Source organism: Buteo buteo, chromosome 7, assembly GCF_964188355.1.
Source record: "Buteo buteo chromosome 7, bButBut1.hap1.1, whole genome shotgun sequence".
Classification (NCBI taxonomy): Eukaryota; Metazoa; Chordata; class Aves; order Accipitriformes; family Accipitridae; genus Buteo; species Buteo buteo.
Window position 1 is genome coordinate 40611950 of NC_134177.1, and position 20114 is coordinate 40632063.

A 20114-nucleotide genomic window follows, 5' to 3' on the forward strand; every position below is an offset into this window, starting at 1 on the left:
CACGAGCTGGGGGGGTGCGTGGGGATAAGAGCATCATCGGCCCCCCGCAAACAGCTCCAGCTCCCCTGGTCCATGGGTGCTGCCTTCCCAAGGGCTCTTAAGAGACCCGAGCCGGATCCATCGGCCAAAATGGGAAGCGATGGGGTGGAAAACCGCTGCTGAGGGTTGGTGACAGACCAACCGAGCGCCGGGAGGAGGCGGTGGGCGAGCGGCCAGTGCTGCTCAGGGGGGCTGGTGGAAAGCAGCCAGAAGAAGAGGGGGCAAAACCTGGCGGAGGCTCAACCGTGGGGACACCCCATGCCGAGCCTGGCCAAGCTACCTCGTCCCTGACCCCTGCGGGTCTGTGCGTGTCCCCCGCCACCTTCCACCTTCGCAGCCCCTGGGACGCGCTCACGGAGCAGGAGTTGGGCGCTGCCACGTCTTATTACAATTATAAAATTTTATTATACACTTTTCTTACCTTTCCCCCTCCTTTTCTTCCTCTTTTTTTTTTTTTTAACAAATATTCATATATGTTAATTTAACAAGGAGGTTTGGCAGTTCCAAGCAGGAAAGTCGGGTGTATTAATTTGACTTCTCGGAGCTGCTATCAGCTCAGCGGCTCGTTCAGCCAGACCTGGGTCCTTTAGATAACGGGGCACAGTAAAACCTAACTGCATCATCTGCCTGGCCTTTGAGCACATCTCAATTCCCCCATATATATATGTATATGTATATATAAAATCAGCATAGAGCTATCGGGTAATATTTAAGGCCACTCAGGGGAGAAATTTCCACAGCCCAAAATCGATAAACTCTTTAAACAGGCTTCCAAAACACTGCACACCACCACAGACTGCTGCTTGCCTGCCAGGGAAACTGAGGCACGGAGGCCAGCGAGGATGGGGCTGCAGCATTGCCTGGTTCCTGACCACCAGCCTTTGATCAGGCTGCCCGAGAAGGGAGGATTTTGGCGGGGGGAAGCCCAAACCCACAGCTTTGACCCCAAAGCGCTCAGAGCTTGGGTGGAGGTCAAAGCTGAGCCATGTCCCCAGCACCCTGGCAGTGTGTGTCCCCCCACCCCCAGCAGACCCCGTGCCCACCAGGGCTGATCCCCAAACCACTGGGAGCACCCACCCTGGGCACCGCAGCAGAGATACGGCCCATCACAGTGCTGCAATGCCTTTTGGTTTTGGCTTTTTTGTTCCGTTGTTTTTTTCTTTTCTGGTCTTTTATTTAAGAAAAAAAAAAAAAAAAAAAAAAAAAAAAAGAGACACAGTGGTGGGTAACTTCCAATCCAGAAATAATCCGCTGCCAGCCTCCACCTTCCCCCTCCACCGAGTGATCCCCGGGGGGGGTGTCCCCATCCCCACACTCTCGGTGCCCACGGGTACAACTGCACAGCCCGGGACCCCCAGCCCACCAGCCCTGGTACCCGGGGTGTCCCCGCAGGGTTAACCTGGCCGAGGATGCTCTGCGCTGGGCTGGGAGCTGGGGTGGCCCTGGGCTGGGGGGGACCCTCTCAGGTGAGCCGGAGGGGCTGGGAGCTGCCGCCAGCGTGAGGTGACCGGGGAGGCATTGGGTTATGGCAGTCAGAAGGCACCACGGAGGCTAAGCCTGGCTCCAGGCATCCCTGCTGGGCTGGCACTGGGGGAACGACTCGGGGCCAGGTCCGGTTGTGGGTGTCCCCACCCAGGCTTGGCCCCCCGGGGCAGTGGGAAGCCCCCACACCACCTCCCAGTCCCAGAGCCACATCCCAGCCCTGGAGGTCCCAGCTGCCTGTTGGGTGGAGGGGCCCAGCACTGGCCCCCCCAACAGCTGGGAACAGAGGGAGAGGCAAGAGCAGGCAAGTTCACGGGCAGCGAGCTTGCCGGGCACCCCCAAACTGCCCCTACCTGGGGGCCACAGCCCTTCCCAGGCAGCAAGGGGGGAGCAGAGGCAGCCGCCCACGGTCCCCAAGCGATGCTCACGTGGCAAACGTTACCGTCCCCCAGGGCCCACGCCGAAGGGAGCGGGGCGAGCCCGGTGTTTGGGGCTGGGACGCAGCAGGCGACGGGGACAGCGGTCCCCCAGACCCGTGGCCATGGGGCTCCATCCCCTTGGCAGCCACCCTCCCCTCCTGCCTCACCCAGCATCACCCACAGCTCCGGGTGGGGGTGCCCCCGAACAGCCGTGGGGCAGCAAATCCCTGAAACCAGCACTCACCTCCAAAATTGTGCAACCACGTACAGCAAAGGCAGGGGGATTGCCTTTAGGAAGCCCCCACCCGCCACCTCCCCGCCGGGCTCCTGGGGGGACGGGACATCTCCCCTCTTTCCCCCGCCGCACAGCGGGACCCGCAGCATCATCCTGCCCCGTTCGCCGTTGGAGATCCACGCACGCACCAAGGTTTTGACCCCATCCATCTCTGCCCCCCGGCTCGCCTCCCTTGCTGGCCCCTCGCCCTGCGCCGGCGGGTTAGGGGGCCACGTGTGTGCTGATGCCTCCCCTGGGAAAACCAGATGGTAAAGGGCAAGAAAAGAAAAAGGCCCCCGGGGGGTGCCTTCCAACAGGGTGAGGACGTGAGATGTGCAGAAGAGGGAACGCGCGAGAGAGCCAAATTTGGGTCTCCGGGCCCGGGGAAGCAGCCGGCGTGGTGTGGCATGGTGTGGCGTGGCGTGGCACGGCGTGGCATGGCGTGGCACGGCGTGGCAGCCCCCTCCCTCCCGCCCCATCCCCTCTGCCCCTGCGTTAAGCGATCTCTTTGATTCTGCGGATGTAGTTGTGAAGCTCTTCGGGGTCTTGCAGCCCCATGTCCTGGCAGACCCACTCCAAGTCCTCCTCATCGGCGATGGGGATGGAGTTGTAGGCCAGCTCGTCGGAGGGCAGCGTGGCGAAGGTGGTGAACTTCACCCGCTTCCGTTTGGAGGTGGGCGAGTTGAGCGGGTCCTCGCTCTGGTCCCGCGTGGAGCCCCCCGAGGAGCCATCCCCGCGACCGTGGACCTGGCTCTGCACGCTGGTCTGCGAGCTCCCGCTGCTGTGGTGGTCCCCGTGGCAGCAGGTCTGGACATTTTCCAGGGGGTTCCCAGGGCTCTCAGGCTGGGGGGAGAGGTCATTGTGAGCCCGCAAGGGCTGCCCGTTGCCCAAGAAGACCCAGTGGTGGGAATGGTCCATGTTAGTCTGGCCTTCAGGAGGGATGCGCTTGTGCCGGTATTTCAGCACAAAGACAATGCAGTTGATGAGGAAGACCAAGATGGCCAGGCAGAAGACACCCAGGAGGGCGTACATGCCTATCTCCAGGTCCGTAAGCCCCCTGGTCACCTGGACAAAGCCGGTGGGAATGGTGGGGAAGTCCTCGGTGGGGTGAGACGCGCTGGACATCCTACTGTCCTCGCTCGGCTCCGCTTTCCTCTCCACCTCTGCCCGCAGGGTGGTGCTCGCCCCCGTCTCCGCCAGCCCTGGCTTGCTGGGCACGTGGTCGTAGTCATAGGTTGGGTCCTCCTCGGACCCAAAGTGGACCCGCACGCTGGCCAAGGCCGTGAAGAGCACGCTCTTGCGCTTGGTCTTCTGGCAGCTCTCGCAGATGACCAGCTCAGCCCGCAGCAGCTCCCCCGCACCCTCGCTCTCTGCCACCACCAAGGGGAACGCCCGGTCCTGGGTCACCGAGACCACCTTCTCGTCCAGGCTGCTCACCACCAGGTTGTAGTCCTTGGGGTCGTAGAGGGAGAGGGGGGCCGTGGTGCCGTCGCTGTAGGAAATCCACAGGCTCAGGAGCGCTTCCTGCGGGACCAACACAGGCACCGGTTGCCCAGCACGATGCCAGTCCCACCTGCACCCATTTGTCCATCCCTCCTCCTTTGCATCCTTCTCTCCATCCAATTCACCCTTTATCCCTCCATCATCCATCTTGTTCCTTCCAACCATCGCCTCGTTTTTCCCTTTTGCCTGTTCTTCCCTCAATGTTCCCCATGCTTGCCCAGGCTCACCCCAAATCCCAGCCCCAGAGGTGCCAGATGTGGCTACCAGAGCTGGGCTGGGAACCGTATAGGATTTCCTCCAGACCCCTTTGTCCCCACGGTTGTGTCCCGTCCCCAGGCCGGGCAGGGTTCATCCATAGGTTTGTGTGAAGTTTTCTGGGGTGCTTTGGGGTCGCCAGGGTGTCTGGAGGACAGTGGGTGCTCTGAGGGCCTTGGCATGACCGGGGGCAGGATTTGAGAGCAGGGGCTTGCAGATGGAGCCCTCACCCCACCCCAAGTTCCCCACCGGGCCCCCCCAAGCCCGAATGCACACACCCCCCCGGCCTCACCTGCTTGAAGAAGCTGAGGGTCTGCTGCACGGACGTCCGGGCAATGATTGTGTGGCTATTGCCGGGGCTGGGGTGGAGGGACAGCGAGAGGCTGGAGACCACCTGGGCCTTCAGGTCCGTGATGCTGACCTTCTCCTCCGCCACCGTCACCAGCGTCTCGCCCAGCACCGCCTCCACCAGCGGGGACACGACCTGCAGGGGACGAGGGTGCCCGTCACCGCCTGCCACCCCCGGCCAAGCTGAGGAAAGGCAGCTGGGGGGGGGTTACCTTGAAAAGCGTGGTCCCCGGCTCCCTCCCGGCCAGCGTGAAGCTGTCCACCATGTGGGCCACCCGCGGGTCGTCCACGCGCATGAAGTCGCTGACCAAGTCGGTGACCTCCACCAGCCAGTCAGGTCCCAGCATGGTGACCACCTGCCCCGTGCCCTCCGCCGCCGTGGTGTGGAACTGGGTGAAGACCTGCAGCGTGGCGTGCTGGTACTGCAGGGCACAGCCCCGGCTCTGCTTCCTCTCCTCTTCATCCTCCTCGTGCTCGCTGTCCCGCACCGACCTGCGGGATGGGGCAGTGGGTGGGCAGTGCTACTAAGGTCCCCGCTGCCACGGCTCTTCAGCCCCCACGGGAAAGGAAGGGGGTGGCCAGGCAATGGAGATACGCGAGGTCACCAAAAAAAAAAGGTGGCTTCTGGCCTAAAGATGCCTGTTGCCCATGAGGTCTCTGAGGGCTTCAGCAGCATGTGGTAACAGGGATGCCAGCATCTCTGCTCCCTAACCGGCTGAGAGGACAATATATATCTCAGGCTGGGATGGACACCTGGAGGTCTCTAGACCTCAAAGCAGGGCTAACTTTGGAGCTTGGCAGCTCCCGGCCTCATCCAGGGAAGTTTTGACCATTGCCAAGGATGGATGTTCCCCACCAGCTCCAGCATTTGACCAACCTCATTGTGAAATTTTCCTCCTGTGTCCATGATCTCTCTCCTTTTCACTAAGGATCCCCGAGATGACTCTGGCTCCATCTTTAAACCCCCCTCATTAAGTAGCTAAACAAGGCAATTAGACCACTACCACCACCTTCACCTTGCCTTCTCCAGGCTGGATGGACCCCAAGCACGGTGGCTCCGCAGCACCCACCTCCTGTCCGGCAGGATGGGCACTCTCCAGCCCTTCACTTGGCTCAACCGGGCATCCGAGAGCTCGATGTGCAGCGGCAGCTTGGGCACCCACACTGTCATCTCCAGTGGGGCGGAGAGGTGCTCATAGGTAAAGATGACCCGAGCGCTCATGGAGCCCCGCGACTCCTTCCCACTGACGAAGACGTAGTCACAGCTGCTGGAGACCTGGAGGAGAATGGAGGATGGGGGTTGCAACGGTCCCACAGACACAGCAGAGATCCTGGCAGGAGGCTGCCTGGAGGAAGGGAAGGGTCGGAGGAGCAGAATTTCACCCGGCAGGTACCCAGTTAAAGGTGGCTCCAGGAGCGGGAATGCTCTCTCCTCCCCAAGAGCCCTGCTCAGAGGCGTGGACCTGCACACACCATGTCCATAATGCGAATTTCCCCCCGACCCAGGTCCTCTTGCCAGCCCTCACCCACTCCCACCTCCACCAGGCACCTTCATTTAGTCCCTCAGTTTCTCTTTGGCTTCCGCACTGAATTGTACCCTTTTTCCAAGCTTGAGCTAGAGGCATCACAGAGGTTGCAAGTTGCTCATCACGGACATTTGCCCCAAAATCTCCTCCACCCACACCCAGGGGGCACAGGCAGCGAGCATGGACCAGCCACATGCCCATGTGCAGATACCCACCAGTACCTTGTCCCTGTCCCTCCTGCTAACCCCAGAAAGAGCTTCCTGGAGTCCATCTCAATCCTTACGTTCATCTTCTCGCTCTCCCTCTTTCTCTTTTAATTCCCATTTATGCAAATGCATTAGTTAAATTTGCTGTAAAACAAATATACCCTGGGCGGGCCACTTATTACTGACCGATCCAAGCCAATTAAGGAGCTAAGAGGATGCCACTGCAGCATCGCCTGTGTTTCGGCTTGGGCCACCAGAGTCAACAACTCCTTCCCAGCATGGGTGGCAGAAGACAACCAGGCCAAGGGGACTCCAACCTCTCATCTGCAGTGGCCCCATGGCCCAACCCTGACTCCCTTTCATCCCCCACACCATCAGGAATTGCATCCGAGTTGTTTGCTGCTGGGGAAAAATAAAACCCGTTTGCTCAGCCAGCAGCGCAGTCGCTCTCGGATGCACCAAGCATGTCAACAGCACAGAAGGGCTTATTTCCAACAAGCTGCTCTCCCACGTATATTCTCTGATGGCTGATAAGGGGTTGAGTCCATGCTGAATGGTAGGTGACAGCAGAGGTGACAGCATCACTGTCTCTCTCGCCACCTTATCTTTGGGTACCTGTGGCATCCAGCTGCAGGAACTTTGCATTTTCTAGCCCACGAGCAGGGCCTGACAAGAGCTCCATGTTTTGGCTGCAGAAGCCCGCTGCAAGGTGTCCGTGGTCCTCCTGGGCTGGTGGAGGAGGCAGAGCCTGGGACCTGGGCTCCTCGGGAAGTCCCTGCTCCCCAGGCACAGGAGGGGAGTGCAATGCAGGAGGGCTTGTTCCTTGTCTTCCTATCAGAGATACCAGCTCAGCACATCTGAAGAGACAATCTCATCTCTGGCAGGGTGGCGTCTGAATAAAGATGAGCTCCTGGGCGAATCCTCCAGCAAAGGAGTGCTCTGGATATTGTGTCATTTATCACAATAAATATGATGGGCTGCTGCTTGTGTTACCTTAGCTAATAAATCCCCCCGGCATCTTCTTCTGGGGACCACTTGCTTTGCAACTGGGGGGGGGGGGGGGGGCTGAAACTACAACAAAAAAAAAAATCCCAGCACATCAGGCCTGTCCTAATGATGGAGTGACTGCAGATTAGCTTTTAAATGAAGTGCATGCTTGTTCAGAGAAACTTCCCGGATTTGCAGCAAGGCATCGGGAAACGAGAGGCTGAGGTCTACCTGGGCTCCGAGCCAAGGCACCACTAGCTCTGCTTCTGTAGCCCAGAGCTCCCCACTTGGTATGGCCTCAAGCATGGGATCAAGGGGACACATCTTCTCCGAGGTCCTCGGGAGTGGGAAGAGCCACGACGGCTGGTGGCACGCCATGTCGGCCAGCCAGGGGTCCTGGCGGCGACCAGGGTCCCTGAGGCTCAGTCCCATTGAGCTGACTTGCTCCTGGTGGGTCCTCAAGTGGATGTGGATGGTGGGCTCCTAAGGAAGGTTCACATAACAGGTGAGGTTGAGCATCTCCCATTGAGCGTCGCTGGCAGCAGAGGTGGCCCTTCCTCTCTCTGCGTGTCCCTCAACACGTATGCAGCCCCAAGGCCACCGTGCAGGCAGGCAAGGGGATTATTTCTATGCTACCTTGAGTGATGAGATCCTCGTCTCTGGACAGAGCATGGGCAGTCACCCTGTGTCACCGCAGAAGGGGACGAGGATGACAACTCCCACCCATGCTCTCCCACCATCCTTCGCAGGTGGCCCTGGCACCTTCACAGCCAGGTCTACACCAGATTCAGGACATGTTCCCTCTGTGTTACACACGAGAGCAACAACCACCAAACCACAGGCAGCATGGGGAGAAGCAGCTCCCCAGCCCTCCTTCATGCTAAATTATTTACAGTAACAGATAGCACATCCCACTATGTAAACTTTGATTTATGTAACAGGTTTATAGCCCTGACACCGTAATCACACTCCCCAATCTCAGCAGGTAACTGAGAGCTCCCTCGGAAACGAAGCTCTGGCTCAAACGCAAAATAACTCAGCAAGAAATTGCACGGGGCTCCGAGCGGAGAGCGGGATGCGAGCAGGAGGTGAGCTGGGGCCGGAGGGCTGCTCCATGTATTATTCATCCCGGCTCGCGTGCATATGTCTGCTCCCCCCCAGGTCTGGGGACAGTGTGTAAATAGATTTATGAGTAGAAAGGCAGCACATTAAACAGTTTAAGTGTCTTGGAGTCCATCCTGAAGTGTATTATTGCTCCAGTGTTTTATCACACTGCAGAGGACCGGTCTCCATAAATTAGACCCGGTGCTGTAAATCGCACAGATCGGAGTTTTAGTCAAGAATTTGGGTAAACAGTTTGTGACACCAGCTGTCACCCACCCGCGCGCCCACGGACCACTGGAGAGAGCAAATCCCAGTGGGGCCGGGGCTCTGCCCGTCCCCCCTGGCTCAGCTGGGAGAGCAGCCGGTGGCTGCTGGTGAAGGAGGGGAGAAGGGGCTATGTCCCCTAGCCTGGGGGACAGGGGAGAGCCCAGACCCCCCGCATGGCTCCCTGCCTCTGCCCGACACAGCGGGGGCATGGAGAGGGTGGGCTGGCTGGGTGCGTGCAGGGAGAGGTGTGGGAGGTGTTTGGGAGAAGGTAACGATGTCTCGGGGTGGGTGGGTGGGTGGAAACGGTGGTAGAATAATACAGGCAGGTGGATAGATCGATACATACAGTGATAGAAAAATGTATATGGATGAATGGGTCTGGTGATGGAAAAGTCATGGCTGGATTTGAGGACCGACTGCTGTCTCGGTGGCTCGGGCGTATGCGGGGGCAATCGCTGCTGCTGCAACAGCGAGCCCTTTGCATTCACCCGATCAGCATCTCTCCCGTGCAGCCCATCTCGCTCCTCTCCCTCAGCCCCCCTTTTCCCTCCATTGTCCCCAACTGCCCGGCTCGTCACCCCGCTCCTGGCTGGGGCCAGCACCCAGCCCCAGCCTGAGCTCAGCCTGGCACCTGATCCAAATGGCAGATAAACGTCCCCCGGCGGCACAAGTGAAGCCGCTGATAGAAACGTGCAGCTTACATTGCGAGGTGACAATATTTCACCTTATCAGTGCTAAGCGCCGTGATAACCCATAGTTATTGCTGCTGCCTGGTGCCAGACTGAGCAGCACCGGAGCATCCCATGGCCTCTTCAGGGACAGTGACAAAGCATCTTGTTCTTCTCCCAACAGATCCCAGGGAGAGACACATGTGGACCGAAGCCACTGAGGGGTTGATGCTTGGGATGAGGTGGGCTTTTGTGGCACATCAGCTCAGCCCCTCTCCCCAGCTTGTCGAGCTCCAGCCCGCACCACTGTTGGGGTCAGCACCCCTGGAAGAAGCTCATCCCCTCGCTAGGGTCACAAGATCCCCCTCCTCACACCCACCTTGATGATGTCTTCGTTGTTGGACTTGCACTCGACCATAGCCGAGACGTCCACGATGGTGCCGCTCAGCTCAATGGCGATGACCTTCACGGGAATGGCCACTGTCCGCCCCGTCAGGATGGCCGTGTTGATGATTTCTGTGTCCTGGGGACGGGGTGCAAAGGGGACCATCATATTAGAGGGCAGCCTGTCCCTCCGGGGTCAGATCCCGGCTGGCCCCTCTCCTGCTCCGGTCCTCGGAGAGAAGAACTTGGGGCAGGGGAGAGAGGGGGAATGTATGGATGTATAAGTGCTATGGGGCAGATGAGCTGGTGGGAGATCCCTCAGGGGGACCCAACCCATCCTCCACATCCAAGCAGATAAGCTAAGCAGAGGGCAGGAACCCGCTCACCATGGCCAGGGGCACGATGGCCCTGATGTCCCTCTGGATGACCGTCAGCTCCGTCACCACCTTCTCCAGGTCGGGCGGGGGGTTGCGGCCCCGGTAGTCGATGTGCCACATGATGCGGCGTGTCACCGACTGGCTGGTGAAGTTCTCCATCTCGAAATCCAGTTGCATGATCTCAGACGAGGAGTCCCCATCCCTGGGCAAGGGGACAGGAGGGGGACAGGGTGAGCTGGGTGCCCCGGGTCCCGCAGACACCCTGGGATCAGCATCGGACAGTCCCCTCTAGCGATGCAGAGCATCCCCCAGTGGGTCTCTTCTCGGTGTACCCATGCCTGCCACGGGTACCATGCTGTGGGTGCCACCACGATGCTTGCTGCCAAACACAGCAGCCCTGATCTTTCCCCTCTGCCAGGGACTGCTCCAATGGGAGCCTGTAGATTCCTATGGGAATCTTCCCAGTGGGAGAGAGAAATGCATTTCACTGTCTCTCTCCAGCAGGAGAAAAACCTCAGCGGCTCAAGCGGGCACTCTCCCAAGGCTGCTGGGCGATATATTATCACAGTGTGAGTGTGTGGCCACGGCCCCAGGGGACGGTGGGTGGCTGCAGGCGCTGCCCTCGTCTCCCTGGCTCTGTCTTCCCAGCAGTGTGGCTGGATTTACCATCCTGGGCTGCTCCCACCTCCACGCTCATCTCCCGCAGGTCAAACCCCAAGTGTCCTACACTCAGGAGGGCAGCATGCTCAGGGACAACAAGTCCCAACTCAGTAAGTCCCTATACAAGAGCCCAGCCCAAGCCGTTGACTTTACAGCCCCTTCCAAGGGCTTCACATGGGGAAACTGAGGCATGGGAGAAAAGTTCAACCACAGACAGCAGATGGGACAACACGGAGCTGGGACTCGGGGCAGGGCTGTCCCCCAGCCTGCACAGGCAGCCATGGGGATGCACGGGGTGGACGGGCAGGGGATGGGGGAGGTAGGCAGGACCAGCAGGGGATAACGGCCCCAAGACCATCAGCTCATCAAAACCCCACGCAGTTAATGCCGCTGCTGAGGACAGCGGGACCCGAAGCTAACAGGGAGCAAACTCTGGGGCATCCCCGAGGCAGGAGGGGACGGAGAGTCTGCACGCTGCCAAACGCAGCACACAGTGCCAGTCTAAGGGGATGAGGGGACTCAGCAGCTGGTGTCCCTTGTCCTCTGTGTCACGGCTTGGACACAGTCTGATGGCAGCAGCATAAATCACTCTTACACCACAACCCTATGAGCAAACCTCCCTAGATGCAATCCTGCCCTCCCGTCGCTGTGCCCAACCTGCAAATCCCCTGGGGGACTCAGGATTCAACACCCCCCCCCCCCCCCAAGTCAAACTTCTCCAACACTCCCCAAAAACAAAGCATCCCCAGGGGACACCCCAGAGCCTCCACGAACCGCTGAGCCAGCAAAAGCCCCCCCCCAGAGCAGGAGGAGGGCGAGGAAAGGTGAAATCCCTGCGGAAGGGGAAGCCAGGACCGGCTCCGCTCTCATCTCGCAGTGTAGCAGCTATTGAGAAGGTCCCATCGATCTAGGGATGCAGGATACAGTCGAGTTTCTCTCTGATAAATACCTAATGAGTGAAAGGGAGCAGAGAAAGAGGAGAACAAGAAGCCGGGGCTGCTCCAGGCCATGGCAAGCCCTGCTCCCCTTGTCCCATGGCGGGGACGATGGGCTTTGCAGTGGAGCTGCCACGCAAGGGCTGGTGGGGTCCTGCTGGGACTTTGTGCCCCCAAGGCAGCTTTGGGGGTGCAAGGGGAATTGCCAAAGCCTACCCGGTCTGAAGAAAGGAATTGGGCTGCTCACTGCCTCTTCCGACACAGACGTATTAAATACAGCCGGGAAGAGCCGGGTTCAAAGGCAAACCAGAGCTGCGGCTTCGGCGCTGGGACTCCTCACCATGGGGTGCCCCTGGGCATCCCAGGAGCCCTGCCAGGGGACAGCCACCGCCTTCTGCCCTCCCCGAGCATCATCTGCTCTCAGCCACAGCTGAGACAAGAGCTGGGCTGCTCACATTGGGGGAATAACTTAGGATGCAGCTGCTGGGGGTGCAAAACATCCCAAATTGGCCATTATCACCCCAAAGCTCAGGGCCCTCGCCCCCTCCTCGCACAGCCAGCGCTGCCAAAAGCCTCCAGAGCCCCATCGAGGCAAACTCCTCCGGCTGCACAGCCCGGAGGGCAACACGGCTTTGAGTCATTCATACTTTCCATTCCGTTAATATTTGATGGAGTTGTTTGTCTAAAAGGTGATTGTAATCACTTTAAATTCATCCTCCGTCTCTAACCTTTCCAGGCTGATTTGAAGCGGCGGCGGCAGACGAGAGGGAAGGGGGGAGCGGAGAGGATCTCGCTGCCGGCAGGTTTGGCAGCCACGTGCAGGGGTGCTGGGGTGGCCTTGCAGAGGATGGGGGGGGGGGCTCATGGCCCCCGGGACACTCCAATGTCAGCTACAGGGACGCTCCAATGTCAGCCACAGGGCTGCGGGCTTGGATGCCACTGTTGCATTTTGTATCTGGAAGCGATGGTGTGGGGTAAAGGAAAATCCACCCTCTGGGTAAGGCCTTTGGAGGGGTTTCTCTGCAGATAGCTTTTGAGCTCACGTTCCAAGTAGTCAGAGCTGAGGATCTTCTTTCTGCAAGAGCTCGTCCCCAGCTTCTCTCAGATATGGGGTAAGGGCAGAGATATGGGGAGATTTCTAACGCAGGGGGCAGGAACGGCTCAAGCACATCAACTCGCTTTAACCCACCTCCTGGAGATACTTGTCTCCCTTTTCCCAAAGACACAGTGATGGAGATATCACAGCCTGGGAACAATTGTTTTCCAGCACTTCAGAGTCTTTCCTGTTGGTGGTTTTGACCCCGAGCCCATCCCCTGCCCTTGCTCGCCGTGTCCTGCTCACGTGGATGCACGGAGCAAAGCTGTCCCTCACCCTCGCAGCCTCTGTGCGCTCACAGGCCAGTCCCCTGTCTCCCCTTCTCCAGGCTGAGCAGCTTCTGGGTTTTCAACTTGGCTTTGTGGGTCCTCGCCCATCCTCATTTCTATTCCCTGGACTCTCCTGAACAGACCCGAGCCTTTCCCAGAGCCCCAGGGATGAGCATCATCCTTGCGTCAAGCAGAACCGGCTCTGCCCGTCTCAGGTGCTGCCTTAGTTCGTGCTCCCCATCCGACACTCATCCATCACCTTAGAGTCCAGATGGGACCTTGCCTGGGGACTGCTCCTCTTCCTTCCCAGAGGAGACACCAGGATAGTCAGCAAAGAGCTACTGCCTCTCAGGGTATTAAAACTTCTTAAAAAATTAAAATACTTCCACCCCAAACTGGGGGATCCCCCCTGGCTTCACAATTCAGCCCCAAAATCCACCACGTGCCCACCAGCATCTGACATGGCCAGGCGATCCCAGCTCAGAGCCAGGGATGCAGCTGCTAAATGGTACCCACGACTTACGAGCGCATTGCTTGAGCCCCAGCTTGGTCGCCTGTGTTGACCACGAAGCAGATCCGACCCGAACGCTCCACCTCACACAGCCCTTTGGCAGCTGCCTGTCTGGCCACAAACCTGCCCACCTTGGGCCACAAAACCCACCTTCACCTGCCCTTTAGCCAGCTACACTGTGCTGGCCAAGGTTAAAACCACACAGAAAATTAAGCCCTTCCCACGTCATTGCAGGACCTACCCTGACCTCAGCTGGACTGAGAGTTTGACCCCAAAATTGCTTATCCCCCTTCAGTGCCTCCAAGTCCCACGGTCCAGGCTGTGCACTGCCGTGCCTCAGTTTCCCCTGCCAGCACCCACATGGCACTGTAGCCAACCAGGCACCCAAGATGGGGATGAAAGCAGAGCGGCTTCGGGCCAAACCCCAGCAATTTCCCCAACTCCCCCAGAGCTGGGGGAGGGAGAGGGGGGTCCCTTACCTGGGCCCGGCACCATCCGCCCTGGCCACATCGACGGTGGCAGTGGAGTGCTTGCCGCCCGTCAGCAGCTCCGAGCTCACCAACCACTGCCCGCTCCTCGACTTGGTGCTGAGCAGGTTGACGCCTTTCTTGGCCTTCACCCTGCAGAGAGCAACAGTCAGGGCCAGACCCTCAGCCCTGGGCACCCGTGGACCCCCCCGGACACCCTGCCGTAAGGCGCAGGGGGTGGGTTTTTTCCCCCCAGTCCCTCCTGGCTGTCGGAAATATCATCCAGGTTGGCAGCAACCGCCGTGGGGCTAAGCCCACCCCGGCCCTTCTTTTTCATAGGATTTTGTCCCCCCTATCACCCCTCCAGCAAGAGTTCGGTCCCCCCACCCCAGTGCTGCCCCCCAAGACAGTAACACCCCTGTGGGGCTGGGCATCCCTGGGGCAAAGGACAGGAGAGCCTGGAGTGCCATGTCCCCCATGCCAGGGGCTCACCGCTGGCCCAGCGGCCACAGAGACACTTGTAAATGCCCTTTGAAGAGATGTGGCCGGGGGTCATCCTCCCATCCTTAGGGACATGCAGCAAGGGGGGGTGTCCCCGTGGACCTCCCCGTACCGGGGTGCTCGGCATTAGGAGGTGGGCACAAGAGCAGGATGCGGGTAGACACAAGGAGCCCCAGCTCACTCCGCAGCAGCCCCGTGGCCATACCACACACCTTGTCCCCAAAATGGCTCTGAACAAGCCCACATCTGCTGGCGGGGCCCTAATCCCAGCGCAACTGGGAGGGCAAAGGCAGCAGACCCTAGTGGTGATGCAGAGGTGGACAACCTGGGCGGACAACCTTTCCCTTCCCTCCGAGAAGCTCCCACTGCAAAGTCCCAGAACGTTGCAAAACCACATCAACTGCTCCTACAGCCTCCCTCACCTCCCCAAAGCCCTGCCAGACCCGGTCCAGCCCCCAACAGGTCCCAGAAACACAACACACCCTCCCCATCCTCTCTTCCCCTCGCCCAGCCCAGCCGAAACAACCACCCCCTCGAAAGGCGGCTGCTCCTGGGCTGGGGGCGGCCCCAGGACCTTACCTGAGCGTGAAGTGCTCCACCGTGGAGTTGGACATCAGGTAGAGGAGGATGCTCAGCACCTCGCCTGGCTTGAGGGGCTTGTCGGGCAGGCGGATGAAGACGTTGCCGTCCAGCCGATGCTCCTGCATGGGCTGCCCGGGGGGGGGCTGCAGGAGGCTGACGCTGCCGATGCGCAGCAGCGGGTGCTGCGTGGGACCCTCGGTCCTGGCCCCCCCAGCCCCCCGGCGGGGGACCATCTCCCCAAGGCACTGGCCGGCCCCGTCGGGGGCATGGAGGGTGTAGTAGAGCTCGGCTTGCTGGCTCTCGCCCGGCACCTCCAGGCTCTCGGGGCTTTTTCGCCTGCCCAGCGGCACGGCCGGGGGGCCAAACCAGGCGTGGGGCAGCTCTGCCTGCACCAGGCACATGGCCAGGCTGCCCCGCAGGCGACACGAGCTCTTGATCTCGCGGGCGTCGCGGAAAGCGTGGAGCCGCACGCAGGGCAGCCGGTCGGTGACGTCGAAGTCATCCCAATCCCGGCCGGCTACGTAGAAGAGCACTTGGACCACGGGCTGGTTGGCCACCAGCCGGGGCTGGATGATGAAGGCGCGCACCTTCCAGTTGACGGTGAGGCGGTCGGGGACCTCCAGGGTGCTGGAGGGCTGCAGCTGCTCCTTGGGCAGCACCAGCCCCGTGCTGAAGGGCCCCAGGGTGACGTTGAGGACGGGCAGCTCCTTGGTCTGGAAGACGACGAAGGGCTCGGCGCGTTGCAGCGGGGCGCTGCCGTTGCCCGCCGGGCTGGCTCCCACCTCCTTGAGGAAGAAGGCCAAGCGGGTGTTGGACAGGCGGTAGCTCACGGGCAGCGTGATGGCACCGGGGGTCTCAGCGGGCTCCGGGCTGGGGGCTGGCCCCTTGGCGTGGGCTGTGAAGGGGATGGAGAGTGCAGGTTAGCATGGGGCATCCCCCTCCGGAGCATCTCCTGAGCCCCAAAGCCGGGAGAGCAAACCCAGGTGGGAGCGGTCCAGCCCCACGGCAAGGAGGAGTCGCTGCTTCAGACCCCGGACCCCTCGCGAGGGCAGCGGGAGTCTAGCTGGGTTTCTCTCCCGCAAACTAAAAACGCAGAAGACCTCCCTGGGACCTTAGCCATCGTTGTGCTTCCCGGCGGGTGGCTCCAGCCTCACCAAACCCACCCTCGGCACGGGATGGGGTGTCCAGCGAGGAGGGATGCTCGGGGGCTGCCCAAGGCTGGGCCAGGGTGTGTTGAAGCCGCATCCAACCTCGGTATTGCCCCCGGGGAGCCCGAAGTGCTGGTCGCCCACCCCGGCACACTTGCCAAGGCACTGGCCGAAACAGCACAGACCCACTTATAGGAATAGGGCACAACTGGCTACATCCCTGCTTCCAAATGCACAGAGAAAAGGATGCTGAGTTTCTCCAGAGGCTTGTTACCAAAAATTAGGCAGGTCCAGGTTAATTTTTGGCTGGCAGATCCCATCAAGTATCTATGAACAAGGCTTTCCTCCTGCTTTTAGCTCCCAGATCACACGGGGAAGGTGACTAAATCAACTTCTTCACCCCAGACCCGCTCCGTCCCCATGGGCTGCCCTTAAGGGTGGTGTCACAGCTGGTCTGTCACCTGTCACCCACCCAGGAGTGCCACCCACACGGTGCTGTCCCTGTGCACCAAAGCCGGCCCAACCCCAATTTTTCCAGGCATGGACACGACCTGGTGGAAAAGCGATGGAGATGATGTTGGGGCCACTTTGTGCAAACCCCAGCAGCGCCCAGGTCTGACGGCCCTTAGGAAATCCCTTTTGTCCTTCGTTTTGACCATTTTGCTTTAAAAAAAGGAATAAACATCATAAAGGCAGAGCAGGCAGCCACGGCACGGGCAGCGCGCGGTGCCTGCTGGCCACGCACTCCTGGGGGGCTGGAGCTGCCCGAGCCCCTTGGATGGAGCCGGCCGGCTACCCCGCTGCCGCGGCGGGCAAGCGGAGAGAAACCCCACGAAAATCTTTCTGCTAAAGCAGATGCTGCGAAAGGCAGTCGGCGTGGAGCCGCGCCGATGGCACGCGTTCTGTCGGCAGCCGCGGGAGCCTGGAAGACATCTCAAGGTCTTTGCATCCGCCAGCGGCTGCCAGCGATTCCCAGGAGGCCTGGGTCCCCCCCCGCTCCCCGCGGCTCTCTGCCAGCCCCCCGCACCCCACGTTCCCGGCGCTGATTGCAACCGCTCCCAAGCGACTCCCAAGCAGGAGAGCCCAAATTACCCGTGTCAGACGGCGACGAAAGGTGCGGATGTGACGGCTCCGCTCCTGGGAATGGCTCAGCCCCCTCCCCGGTGGGGGCTTCAGAGCCTGTCGGGAGCCCAAGGCTTTCCCCAGCCGGGAACACGGCCTTGGCCGGACCCCCCAGGACTAAAGGGGACCCCACAGCCCACCCGGGGAACTCTCTGCTGCGGTGCACAGGGCAGTTAAGCAGCTTAGAGGGCTCATAAAAGGATTAGCACTCGATACGGGGACGGGCAGCATCTGCAGCTACGTAGCCTGGGAGGAAACTTGTCTGAGAGCCAGGCAGAGAATTCCCCGGGGCCGGGCGGATGCTGGGGACACGCTGCTGGCATCACCAGCGAGACCACCATGCCGGCACCGCCGTGGGCACAGCTCCGGCTCCTGCCACGCTAACCCTGCTCGCCACCGGCTGCGGAGCCTGTCCCGCTCGCCTGCTCTGTTTTCCCAGCTCCTGGAGAGCCAGGAGCTGCAGGAGAGGTGCTGAGCCCCAGAAAGCACCCACGGGTGCCACTCTGCTCAGAAATAACCAGCAGCGAGGGGCCTTCTGCTCCTCCAGCTCGTGGAGGTTGCTTTCTGCCACGAAACGTGAAGGTTTGCATCCTCCCTGCATCCCGGTTGACACAGCCACGGCTGCTCCTGCCATCCCCAGCAATTAGAAAAGGGGATTTTTTTCCAAGGCATGAGATTATTTGCAGAAAAGGATCCACCAGCTGGAGTGACACGAGCCTGACCACTTGTGTGAGGTACCAGCAGGACCGAAGGAGGCACAGGCAGCCAGGGAAAGAGGCTACGTTTAACTGACTCGTTGAAATAGCATCAGGTCCTACCCCTTAAAACTCTCTCAGGTTTGGGGAAGGATCAGGTCATTTCACAAAGAAAACCCACCCAAAACCCGCCCGGCTCGGCCCCAAGCAAAACCCACCCTTGGGATGGTGCAAAACGCCTGGTGTCACCCCCTGTCCCTTGGGTGGGGGGACAGGAGAGCCTCTGTGCCACCCCAGCGAGCACCCAGCCCGCACCCTGCCAGCGAGGGGCACCCACCGCACCGGGAGGGCAAAAGCAGCTGGGTTTTCGTCTGCAGTTTGGCACCCAGTCCCAGCTCGTGGCAGAGACCCCCAGCAACCGGCTCCTTCCTCTTTGCCATGGGGATTCTCTGACGGCAAATAGGGGTTGTATGCCGGGGGGGGGGGGCAAGGAAAACCCCTCTCCTCTCTGTAGCCGGGCAGAGATGTGTGCGGGGGACCCTGCTCGACTCAGGCCAAGCCCTGCTGCGATGGGGATACCTGGGGTGGCCCCGGCACCGAGCCCACGCACAGACCTGCACCCCAGCCACGCCGGATGGGGGAAAGGAGCGGGGATGAGCTGGGATGGAGATTAACGCGACGGTCACGATTAGTTCAGCGCAGGCAGATTGCCGGCACCCAGAGAAGCTATTTCCTTCCACAGACAAAATGCATTTAAATGATGCTATAATCTGTCGCCAGGAGGGGGACGGGACCGGCGCCTCCGTTCCTTGGTCATAAACTAATCCTGCCGGGAGAGGGTCTAACCCAGCCGCATCCAGCCTGGGGTGGGTGCCAGGAGAGTGGATCACAGCCCAGCCCAGCTCGAGCCTCTGCGCCACGGAGGGACAGAGGGTGGGGAGGGAAGGAGAAGGGGGAAGGAGATGCATGGCTGTATGGATGCGCGGCGGCTGGCTAGGCAGCAAAGAAGAAAGGGTGGATAAGGATAGATGAACCAGCAGAGAGAGTGGAGGGTGCCTAGATGGATGGATGGATGGAGATAGGCAGATCAGAAACGGCTAGACAGCAAGAGAATAGCTCTCGGAAGAGGGAGAACAGGAGATGGAGGGAAGGACAGATGGACAGCACAATGGCTCAAGAGACGGAAGAAAGGATGGAAGGAAGGACAGACAGCACAACAGCTCAGGAGATGGAAGATGGACGGAAGGAGAAAGGGTGGATGGAGGGATGGACAGACAAGCAGAACAGCTCAGGAGACTCCAGCCCCCACGCCACTGTTCCCAGCCCCTGCCCTGATTTCTAGCAGCCCCTGGGAGGGAAGGTGGCTCTCACGCCCCCACCTCTGGCTGGGTTTGGGGGGACAGAAGGGTTAAGCCCTGGTCGCTCTGCGGTCCGCTGTGGTTAACGGGATTTGCAGCGCCTGACCTGCATTCCCGGGTTTATTAGGCTGGCGCAGAGGGGACCATATGGTCCTTCCACCCTCGCAGCTCGGCACCGCAAGCAAAAAAAGCAGATCTTTGTGCCTGCCCAGGCTCCGACTGGCCTGGGGGCTGCCTGGACCCCCCAGGGCTGAAGAGCCACCCCAGCCCCACAGCGGGATGCGACAGGACTCCTGCGCGTCCCCTCCTTCCCACCCCACGGCAGCCCGCGTGACCTGCGAACCACAGCGGCGAGAGGGGGAAAGAGAGGGAGATGGAAACACAACTGCCAGCGAGCCCCTCGCCGAGCCCCCACATCTGCCCAGCCAGATGTGCCCCACACCGGCCGCAGCCGCCTGGCCAGATGGGCTGATCTGCTTCTCCCCGTCACGAGGGCACGTGGGGACAGCACCCTCCAGCCATGCCTTAAAAATCAAGAAGACACCCCCCCTCCCTCCCCAGGCCGAGGGGTCTTGATGCTTCTGGGGGTCTGCAGCACCAAAAAGCCCTCCCTGTCCCCCCTCGGTGAGGGCTCCACCGCAGGGTTTTGGTCACCACCGGCCACCCCCCTGCTCCGTGCCCCCTGCTTGGGGATGCTGGGGTCAGACAGACTGACGGACACACGGGAAAAAGAGGCTGACGGACAGACTGGACGTAGCTATGGCTGATGGGGGACACCAGCTCGTTCGCCTTCCCTTCTTGCCCCAAATCCCCAGCAAACGGAGCACAGGGGGAATGCAGCTCAGCCCCCCCATCCTGCCCCCACTGCAGCCTCGCCAGCCCCGTTCCTGCTTCCACCCATCGTCCCGAGGCTGAAGAGCCTCCTCCTCCT

The 20114-nt window shown here is 60.4% G+C and overlaps 1 protein-coding gene across 1 annotated transcript in view; it reads right to left on the reverse strand.

Moving 5' to 3' along the window:
• Positions 1-421: 421 nt before the first annotated feature.
• The window catches only part of TMEM132E (transmembrane protein 132E), a 28104-nt gene continuing 8411 nt past the window's right edge, over positions 422-20114 (reverse strand). The window contains exons 2-9 of the mRNA XM_075032568.1: positions 14858-15755; positions 13790-13930; positions 9849-10041; positions 9458-9601; positions 5391-5596; positions 4533-4812; positions 4265-4456; positions 422-3738 (exon numbers count right to left, since the gene is read on the reverse strand). Coding sequence (XP_074888669.1) covers positions 2710-3738; positions 4265-4456; positions 4533-4812; positions 5391-5596; positions 9458-9601; positions 9849-10041; positions 13790-13930; positions 14858-15755 — 3083 coding nt within the window. The 3' untranslated portion in view covers positions 422-2709. The remainder of the gene's footprint in view (positions 3739-4264; positions 4457-4532; positions 4813-5390; positions 5597-9457; positions 9602-9848; positions 10042-13789; positions 13931-14857; positions 15756-20114) is intronic.